This window comes from Ptychodera flava, chromosome 16, assembly GCF_041260155.1.
Source record: "Ptychodera flava strain L36383 chromosome 16, AS_Pfla_20210202, whole genome shotgun sequence".
Taxonomy (NCBI): domain Eukaryota; kingdom Metazoa; phylum Hemichordata; class Enteropneusta; family Ptychoderidae; genus Ptychodera; species Ptychodera flava.
Window position 1 is genome coordinate 37,124,422 of NC_091943.1, and position 11,479 is coordinate 37,135,900.

Sequence of the window (11,479 nt, forward strand, 5' to 3'; positions counted from 1 at the left end):
TTGTTGAAAACTGACTTCTGGTCCGGACTAGAATTCAAATGTAAACAATAACCATGCATTTTACACATATAGACACTAAGTTGACAAGCTAAATAGTGGGTGTTTCAACATTCTTTGGGGAGTAGAATAAGAAGTTGCAATTGATTTATAAAATAAAAATAATGAAAAAACCATCGACAGTTAGCAGCACTGGGGCTTTAATATAGATTTATAACGTACACATCAAAATATTCTTTTAACTCTTATTTTCTTCACTATTTTTAAAAAATCTCAGAAATTATATTCTAGCCTTTATAAACATGTGCTTCACACATGGAAGTTACTGAATCGGATTTCTCATTTATTCATGACGAGTAATTATCCAACTCTACTGTTCAGGAGATCTTTATTTTACTTCTTTGTAAAGTCTTTCAGATTGACCTGTTTCTAAAATGAAATTCACAACTAATTGTTGTGAATTTGGGTTTGTAGATTCCTATTGGTATTGTCACATAGATCTAGATGCATGAATCAGTCCATATTCAAAATCATAATCAAATTATCAATATTGAATATTTAGCTGGACGCTACCATGGATGTTATTTATTCCTTGGTTCATGTTTCATCTAATTATCATGTCATACTGACACAAAATAATAAAACATAACTGATGACCTGATTTCCTGTCCTGAAATAGATGGCCTGGCATCTTTCCGATCCTTCCTGAAGACGGAATTCAGCGATGAAAACATTGAGTTCTGGTTGGCCTGTGAAGAGTATAAAAAACTGCGTCCATCAAAGTGGTCATCAAGGGCACAGAAGATTTACAATGATTATGTAGCAATTCAGGCTCCACGTGAGGTGAGTTGATGAAGACCACAGTATTTGATTCAGCCAATAGTAGATGTACAAGTATCTTCCAAATCACTTTGAGGAAATATCAATGGTGCTTAATTTTGCCACGACAGAAGACTTCACTACTTCACTGAAATATTTTATGTTATGTACTACTTAAACTCATGAACATTACAAGACATGTACATCTTAATATTCTATTTAGATTACATGGATGCGGTCATTAAAATATTCTGTATATTGTGCTTGAGGAGGTTTTACCTTCAACTAAAAATCAGGTTTGAAAACAGGACACAAAACAAGATTTCCTTTAAAATGTCAGACTTTAATTTAGCTTTGACTAGTACAGTTCATGCTTTGACCAGTACAGTTGCTTTCAGTCATTACATTACAAAATCTGTCCACAGTCTCTCAAGAATAAATATATACCTCCATTACATTCAATGCAATAATTAAGAGACAAATCAGACGAAAATAGTTCAGAAATTCAGTATCCTAGATGTTAGATGAGTTGTAAGACTTACAAAATTTTCTTTAAATATTCTGATCTTTTTCCATGGGTTCAAATGTTATCAACTCTTTGAAAAGTATAAAAATGATTAATTGATCTGTTTTCTTCAAAACTTTGTGGAAATGAGAGAGTGAGCGGCAGTATCAATGTACTGTACACTACTTATATAATATTTAAAACTGGAATGAGACTGTATTACAGACAAACTGTACATGGCAGTTCTCTAGATATGCAAGTCAAGGAAAGTGGATTTTATAAGAGCCCATCAGCTTGATTTTAGAGTAGAAAACAACAGCAACGAATGCTTTGATTTACCGCTAATGAGACAGATTATATCGTTACAGAATTGATCAATTTAACGGTCACTCACTTCAAAAAAGGTTCATGACACTGTTGCTATGACGTCAATGTGCACTTTCAAGATTTGTGCAGTGAGTGTCAATGTTTGTGAAGTGTGGGTGTTTGGAATCAAGTAACAGTGGCAGATACAGTGGTTACATCCATAATGTACACAATCAGCTGATGTATGCATACTTTATACCAGTCTTGATATTCATGAATTTCCAGTGTTGGGGTTGATGTTCTGAATTTGTGCTGAAAAATTGATTTTTTCCATTTCATGGCCACTGCATCATATACATTATACATACACTTAAACTACCCAACACTCCCTCCCAGTACTTCAAATGGCATTCCAGTGGCCTCTGTGTATGTATGCATTCATGCATGTACGTAATTGTGTCTGTGTATTTGTGTGTAATTACAATCTTGAATGATAATGTGACCAAATAGCTGTAACTTGGAATCCTAAGCTATGACAGCCAATAAAATCAGATTTTACATTTGATCTGATTTAAGAAAATGAGGCTAAGGATAGTCGGCTATTTTATTTTCCCCGTTGATTGCTCAGAATTGTCCTTCCAGTACACGTAGTAGTCTAATATATTATATGCCGAGTCATATTTCTTTGCTATGTTCATGGCATAGAATTTCTGTAGACATTGACATTTGTGAAGTTTTAGTGACACCTTTGCAAATTAAATGCTAGTATTGAAACTCACAGATATGTGCCAAAATTCACGATATTAATTATCCTCAGCATGGATCTACCTTGCTTTGAAAATATTACAGATGACATTTTTGGGTTCCATTGGGTCCAAGAGGGATGGTGATTTTGCAGCTGCACTGAGCAAAATGTTTGACATGTAATCGAGACTAAATTTACACTCTGTTCATATTTTACCCTACAGGTGAATTTGGATTCCCATAGTCGCATGGCAACAATCTCCAACCTGAGTAATCCAACCAAACATGCATTTGATCTGGCACAGAAACGCATCCAGTCTCTGATGGAGAAGGATTCCTATCCAAGATTTATCCGATCTGAATTCTATCAGACTCTCATCAACGACAAACAAAAAGTTAGCTCATGTTAGTGCAGGCATAACATGAACACTTCAAATTCCATTCACTGCTTTGTATGGAGAGAATTATTAAATCGATGAACTCTAGAGGGCGCTCACTCATATTTGGAATGATGGGAATGTCTCTGATTCACGTCTCTAAACAAAGCCTTATGCTATGAGGTGTAAAATGCACATCTATAAATTTCTCTATTTTCAAAGTTTGTTGTCAAACACATTGTTATCTCATGTATGGTTAAGGTGATTGTTACACTCTCTGATTGTATATCTTTAAGTTTAACATGGTGATACAAAACTGTGAAATGAATGAATGAGTGCATCGTTAAAAATCTTCATGCATGTAACTCGTAAATAGCCTTCATAAAGTGATTATAAATTAATAATATAAAATGATTGACTGTTTTGTATTACTCCCTGTGGAGAAGACAATGTTACGAGGTGCAATAGCACTGTATATCATGACCACGTAGGCCCAGTGTACGCCACAGATGAGTATCGCCCTCTAGAGTTCATAATAAACTGGATAAATATTGCTGTAAAAAAGCTATGAACAAATTTTGCTTGTACATATATCGGCCTTCAGTATTAGCAAATAATTGTCCACATCTCAATAGTAAAAATTATAGAAACTGTCTGTAAGGCAGACAAAGTTTAATTTATGGAGCCTCACTAGATTTGACAGTACTTTTTACTAGAATGTATCTTTTAAGGGGGCTGAACTAATAATATTATATAAAAAGTGAGAGTGGTTTATTTTTGCTGCTACTATTGATAAAATATTTGGCTCAGGTTAAAATATTAATATTCAGGACAATTGCTTCAATTCATTGAATTTTTGTGAGTACAGTACGTGAATAGTACAGTATGGTCAAAGCCAGCTTTGTATTTTATGTTACCGTTGACAACACAGATTCTCACCACATTGTTTGGTCAGCTCTGTTGTCATAAGGCCATAAATTATGTGTGAAAGTGAAAGAAACAAGCCAAGTAGTTAGATAAACCCTTCTATATTAATAAGTTTGACATTTCAATCTTCAACCTAAAAAGGCAAAATAAAATTTCAAGTTTGAGAATTTGCAACTTAATCACTTTAGTATCATGTGCTGAACTATGTGTATACATACATGGTATAGTTGGCAACTTTGATGTCCATTTGACCAATCAAGGGAAAACTGTTACAGTGAAAGATAGCATCATTATTGTACCAATAAAATGACAGAGAAGTGACCAATCAATGTGCTGAATAGCTGTGACTTGCAAGACCCAGCAACAACACAGATGTTACTCTCTTTATTTTGAAACTGGAAATGCAATCTAGCATGATGTTAACTCAGAAAAAGTACATTCTAGCATTTTCATATCGGTTTTGATTTGCTTCTCATCTGTGGCATTCACATCAAAACTTTTAAATAATCCTATTTTTGTGTATTTGTTTGTCAAGTATTCTTATTTCCCAGAATGCAACAGAATGGCATGATCGACCCTGTAGACAGGTACACTCAATGTACAATGCCACCATCAACGTTGTGTCTTAATACAAAATAAGAGAATGTTTGCTGACCCATTGAGTGAACCTGAACTCCAGAACAAATATCATTGATCAACATGAATGCCCTCCAGGAGTGTGTACAAATTTAGACCCAAAAATATATATTTAAACATGTAACACAATCTAGGCTTTTTTGCAATGCAGTGAAAAGTTGCTGACCATATAAATAAATGGAAGGATTCAACTGATTGTTGTCATAACAGTGATAGTAGAGAGTTTAACAGCTGTGTTGTTGCTGGCTGCATAAATACAATATGGCAGTGTCTGCCAAGAAAGTAAAAAAGGGTTGTCACTTGTCCATGCTTCGACAATTTGAAATTTTACATCCTATATTATTTTTTATTTTTCTTCTGTATAGATATCAGCCAGTATGAAAGAAGTTTTGAAAACAAAATGGGCATTTCAATAATAGATTAATTGAATTATTAGCATAACAATTTTTCAACATTGAAATATACTAAGATCTGCTGCAGTTTTCAGTTGACGTTCAGCATCACATCTTCATGTCACAACTTTGCATCAGACATGATAGAAATTCACACATCTTGACTGAGATGTATTATTTAGTTTCTTCAATTTCACTATGTCATAGTAGGGTTGCTGAACTTTCTGTAGTTGTAGATTCACAGCTTTCTTCCAACAAGAGTATGCAACAACAGCTTACTTCATAGCGTGATACTACTTCAAAAATTGTACAAATGGTAAACGGCAAAAAGATGCCAGCCGAGCTATTTTGAGAAGTCTGCACAATTGTCATTCAATTTATTCTTGCTTTGTAGGTGAAAACAGATGAATTAATGGCACAATGGAAATGCACTCAGTCTGTGTGTGAAGTATGTGAGCAATAAGTAACTTCATCCTCTACTTAGTGTTGCAATGTTTGGAATGAATAGCGCCCCCTAGCGACTAATTTTAGTCATACTGAGGCAGCCTCAGTAAGAAAGTTCTGTATGCATCGATTAAAATATAATGTAATTTGCTTTATGTCTGTAGTCTACAATAATTTAGAACCCTGTCTAGCTTTGTGACATTCACACACAATCACAACAATTTACTAGCTCCCATGTCTCAATGAAAATACCGATGATGTTGAAATGACTACTGTTACCTTTACAAAAAAGTAAAAAAATTTTAAAAATTGCAATTTAAGAAAATTTCTTGAGCAAAAAATATGTCAATATTTATCACAATGCAAATAAGTCAGCAACCATAAAGAAGTATTATTCGTTCTGGTAAATTAAAATGGTGCAAATTTGCCGGTATCAAGGGGGATGTGTTAATAATAGAATAGTTGAGATAGAGCTATGTACCTAGTGCAAAGAAAACAATATCATCACTACACTCTGATTATTGAGCTTTGATCTGTGACAACTTCAAATGAAAAAAATTAAATAGTTTGAGAGCAATATGCCCGCCAGACAACAGAATGTATTTGTGTGTATTTTATGTAGAAATGACAGACAAGAAAAAAACATTTATTTTATCACACTATTTATTTGAAGTCAGTGCAGGAATATTGACTTAATAAGAATTTTAACTTTTATTGCTATTCTTTGAACATTTTTAGTTATGCATTAAATGAGTGCATCCTCCCACTGCTGGCCATCCTTCACCAGGCAAAATGGAACAATCCATTCACTGCTTCTGAATGGATTATACCAATCACAGAGTGCCAGATGAAGGGGGAGGTTGTGGGCTAAAACAGGGTGAATATATTTCTCGTCCAACTCAACAGCAAAGTATTTAACAACAGATTTGATGCAAGATAAACTGTTAGAGATGCTTTATCAATGTCATCCAGAAACTGAAAAGTGTCGATTGACAAATAAATACCTTAGTCACTAAGGTGCCACAATGTTTTCAACAACTATCACAAATTTTCTCATTCAAAACATACCACTGCATAACTCAGCTTTATGCTACTGATCACACATTAAAAGTGCAAATATATGACATTGTTTACAGAGAAATCAAACAACGTAGAACTTCCTGAATTTGGCGACCTATTAACTTCCACAGGTGTTAAAATCCACTGTTCAGTCATTTATCAAACAACATCCTATTCTCCGTCAGGACAGATAATTTTGTTTTTCAATTTGTTCCAAAATGTTGTGTTTGTTTCACTGGCTTGATACTTTGTAGCTGTATTGTATGGATGACATCAGACTGTCAACTGATGTCACATTGACTGCACATGGACTGCTAATGTCAAAATCTGACCATCACAGGCTAATCAGAGTCTTGAATCAAGAAATCATGGTTGCATCACCAATCAGTAATCACATCTGAATCAGTTGTGTAGATAAGCATGTCAGTTTGATAATGATTTGAAGATGTAAATACACATGTAAATTGCAGTCCAATGAGTAGTGATGTTGATATCAGTGTCTCTGACCACTTATGATGTCAAGCTTAAAGACTCTACTATTAATAATGTAATTATTACTTTCATTAACATTGTAGAAGCAATGTTTTACAGTTTCACCTTTGAAAATTGTTTCATTACAACTGAAGATTTGAAAAAGAACAAATTTTGCTTTACGATCCAATCTTAATTCCACTCCCTTTATGCCTTCTTAATATCAACATTTATTTTTCCTAGAAATTTGAAACAACACAGGCTACCTCACCATGGCAACGGGGTGGGTTCTGTCACTGCATTGGATGAGGTTTCATGACTATAACAGATTTATTGGACAGATTTCCACTTGATGCTGAAGAGGGCTGCCTTCAGCACAATCAACACATTGTGCATCTAATATTAATGACTTCATTATCAAGCCAGTTAAACATCTCTACACCCATTCATTTTTTCAATCAATCTCTGTAATCAACAATACAAGCTATTATTTATTGAAACTCTCTTCCAATGTGTATATCAGAGCGGTCATCACTTAGAAATTATTCCTTTTATCGAAATCAATCTCTCCTGTATGTTGAAGTTCTATAGAAATAACCATTAAAAATAATATTTGGTATAAACTGTTATTTGTCTCTGACTGGTGTCTGTTGATGTCAAGAATTGTAAAGTGTTATTCTTAACTAACTGTTTATCCACTTGTGCATTCCCTTGTCTCTCGCCAACACCACACAGTAAGTGAGGCTACCCACAATTCTCCATGATCTGTACACAGGGAGATCACTCACTGAACTGAAGCAAATTTCTTCTGTACACAGAACAGCTCGGTCAATATTTCAAAATTCTGGCAACATAGTTCTGATAATCATAATTTTCTGACTTCTCACTGTGAATAATGAGAATAACCCCTTTTCCGCGGAGGAGATAGCAACTTTGTAATTTTGTCAACATAGATTTTTGACAGCCATACACAATATTTTCAAGGAAAGTAAGAGAATAAGGTGCATCTGTGTTGGCAAAAGAAAGGGTATTGATTTTTTTGAATGTTCGTAACAAAGGAAATTTGCATGTCTGACAGGTGGTATGATGAGACCATCTTAGTTGCTGATAACTTTACCTTGACAAGTGTACAATTTTTAGCACCTTCATGCATCGACTTTTTATTCAATTTATTCTTGAATTTTAAACATAACCAATAAGTTTGGAACATAGTTTTAACAAATAATCCTTAAATTAAATTCTAAGTTTCGAATTGTTCAGAAACATAAAATTGAAGAAGCCTTTAGCAAATAATGTCGGAGTGCACAAATCAAGGGGAATTGCGGATAGCCTCACTTTACTGTGCACCAAGCCTACACCATATCTAGAAATTGACATTCCTCTTCGTACTGGTCATTTTTGATTACAAAAAGGAAGAATTTATCTCTCTCCACATAGCTCAAGTAGTATTTGGATTGTTATCATTTTTAGCGACGAAGTTACGTAACTGAGGAAGCTTATAGAGTTGGGAGAAGCAAAGTTGACGTCACTTCCATCAACAACTTCCGTAAAACTATTTTGTCACACCACGTGATCAGTGTTATCTAACGACTGCAGCATACCATTCACGCTGCACACTCACTATCAGCGAAAATAGTATCGTGTTGGATTGACATTATAATTGAACTTAGAGCGTACGTGTGAGTGTATTGGCTTACATGAAAATGCGATAGACAATGATGCATTTACGTTAGAACGTCCATGCTCGATCAAATTGTTTTTTTCTGTCGGTGTAAATTACGAGATTGGTGGATGTGGATGGACATCTTGCGTGCGTTTGGTCTTTGTCTGACATGCATGTCGTTTAGATCTCCTTTTTACTTTGCAGGGAGAATGAATTACGTTCCTCATGGGTTTCAAATATGTAAAAAAAAAATACGAAGTTTTGAGTGGATTTACGATTTCGTTTGCAAAATTACGAGCGAAAATTTCAGCTTCCCATTTCATCGGCGCGACCGTGCTTTCTAAAGAAACCTCAGTCTCCTACTACCTCCATGATCACATGTTGTACTAGCCCTGCGTACGATGCCGTGTGTTCCGCTACAGCTAATCGCCCCGCTCACCACAGCCCTGCAAAGACCCGTACGTAGGGTCGGTGACTTCAAATCAATTTTGGGACTTTACGTAAAAAGCCAAATTACTGCCGAAATTCAGCATTCTTGGGCCCAAGTCGTATCCCAGGCTACCTCAGCTACTCGATCGCTTCCAAAAATGCCAGTCTTTTATTCACTTCTCGTAAATAACCGTCGATGTCGGCAACTCTCTCGCTAGCCCTGCGTACGATGCTGTGTGTGAACTACACCTAACAATAAAATGTTGTGAGATGTTGAAACAGTTTACCCTCCTTCCTACAAAGTTGCAATGTATTGAAACACTTTACTCTCCTTTCTACAAAGTTACAAATTGCCTGGTACGTAAAACAAACACTGTTGCTGTTCGATACTACAATACATCATGAACGTAACGTCCATGAATACACTGAGGCCTGCTTTGCCTCTGTGAGTCCTGGGTCGTCCTTGAGTCTATCAAAAGTGTTACCTACTTTGCTGTATCAAAATTTGGCCTGCAACTACTCAGTTTGATAGTAAAAACCATTATTTCAAAGGAGACTTTCACAAATGGAGTCATAATACAAAAGGAAAAGGAGAAAGACTGAGGTTATCTGAAAGGTCAAGTCTAGGTCATCTCATCATGTGATGTCAGGCATGAAGACCCCCTAATTACGCAATTATGGTTCACAAGAAACTACCTAGGGTGGTCCAATAGGTGAAAGGTAATTTTGCTGCCTTCCAATTTAAATGGCATTTTGCTGCCTTCCAATTTAAATGGCATTCAGCTTGATTGACTCCCATTCGGCCTACTTTCAAACTGCTATAACTTAAACAAGAAATTATGTGATTCTGAACGATTTTAATATTATTGTAGATTCCACCAGTTTAATGATCTAGAAGTGAACATCACCAGACATTTCTTGATGATATCAAAATATCAAATGAAGATAATCTGGGCTAAAACTTTTGAGACTGAATTTGTAAATTTACCAAGAATTTTCGGAAGCTAGAGGGGAAACAGACATAACAGTGAGATGGGCGGACCAGAAAGTCCATGGAAATCAAGCAGGTTGTTCTTACATGAACATTGCTGTTTGGTGTGTTGATTTGTAACACGTACACTATGCTAACATGTTTCAACACCCAAGGAAACATTTGCAACTTTATAGTCAATGCGACATATTAATAAAATTATTTTAATTTTGTATCGGAATATCACAAAACAATGTTGTGATCATCGCAGTCCAGCTGTTATGAGTAAGCATGTGTACTTGGCTGGACCGATCAAGTTTCTGCAAAAAATCATTTGACTGTCATTGACAAGCTAAAGTGACGTCTTTAATAAATGTGTCCAGTCAATATCCAAAGAAAATCAAGGCATCAATGACACGAAGAAACTTTGTCAGTCCCCACGGACGAAGTCTGGGGGGACTTATAGATCGGGTCATGTCCGTCTGTCCGTGTGTGCGCACAGGCGCTTGGCACATTGCTGGGATAATAATCGTATTTAATATGTAGATTGTCTATATTGAACTTGATTATTAAATAAAATAATCACCGTACGCGATGTTAGTGTAGGCCTATAGGCCTACATGTTGCCTGGCGAATGGCTATGGCTGCCTGGCTCGGGCCCGGCGAACGCACTGCATAATCATCAATGTGTAGAATGTCTACATGACTTGATTATTTATTAAATAATAACCGTACGTGATATTACTGTACATGTCGGCTAGCTTAACCGAGCGGCTGTAGAGCTCTGCAGGGCTTGGGCCCGGCTTTGGCTCGTTGTCCACTGCTGCACAGACAGGAAGGGAAGGTGTGAAAGCTTTTCACCGTCCGATTTCATAAATCAGTGAAATTCACAAACTCTGAGCGTTTCCGGTGATAAAAACTGGTCAACGGTCAGATGGTTGCATAAACAATCGATCGACTGGCCTCTTTTGCCTAAAATCGTACCTTACCCTATGCCACTGGCGAGAAATTGTCCTGAAATCGGCTGGGCACACCACCCAGCGCCGGCCATTTTGAATAAGCTGCATGCAATGTATGCGCGCCTGCATAGAACCCTTGACAGATGATGTCATTGCTCTTGTCTCATTGGACGCGTACATTGCATGCAGCTTATTCAAAATGGCCGGCGCTGGGTTGGTGTGCCCAGCCGATTTCAGGACGATTTCTCGCCAGTAGCATAGGGTAAGGTATGATTTTAGGCAAAAGAGGCCAGTCGATCGATTGTTTATGCAACCATCTGACCGTTGACCAGTTTTTATCACCGGAAACGCTCAGAGTTCGTGAATTTCGCTGATTTATGAAATTGGACGGTGAAAAGCTTTCACACCTTCCTTTCCTGTCTGTGCAGCAGCGGACAACGAGCCAAAGCCGGGCCCAAGCCCTGCAGAGCTCTACAGCCGCTCGGTTAAGCTAGCCGACATGTACGGTAATATCACATACCGTTATTCTTTATTAAATAATTAAGTCATGTAGACATTCTACACATTGATGATTATGCAGTGCGCTCGCTGGGCCCGAGCCAGGCAGCCATAGGTACAATGCCAGTCAATATGTAGGTCTATAGGCCTACACTAATATCGCGTACGGTGATTCTTTTATTGAATAATCAAGTCGTATATGACATTCTACATATTAAATACGATTATTATCCCAGCAATGTGCCAAGCGCCTGTGTGTGTGTGTGCGTACGTACGTCCATCC

General features: G+C 36.6%; 1 protein-coding gene across 2 annotated transcripts in view; it reads left to right on the plus strand.

The window, feature by feature from the left end:
• LOC139114741 (uncharacterized) overlaps nucleotides 1-7,306 on the plus strand; it is a 162,928-nt gene extending 155,622 nt beyond the window's left edge. For both annotated transcript variants that reach the window (XM_070676619.1, XM_070676620.1), the window contains exons 5-6: nucleotides 677-840; nucleotides 2,596-7,306. In XM_070676619.1, the coding sequence (XP_070532720.1) occupies nucleotides 677-840; nucleotides 2,596-2,781 (350 nt within the window). In that variant the 3' untranslated portion in view covers nucleotides 2,782-7,306. The remainder of the gene's footprint in view (nucleotides 1-676; nucleotides 841-2,595) is intronic.
• The last annotated feature ends 4,173 nt before the right edge of the window (nucleotides 7,307-11,479 follow it).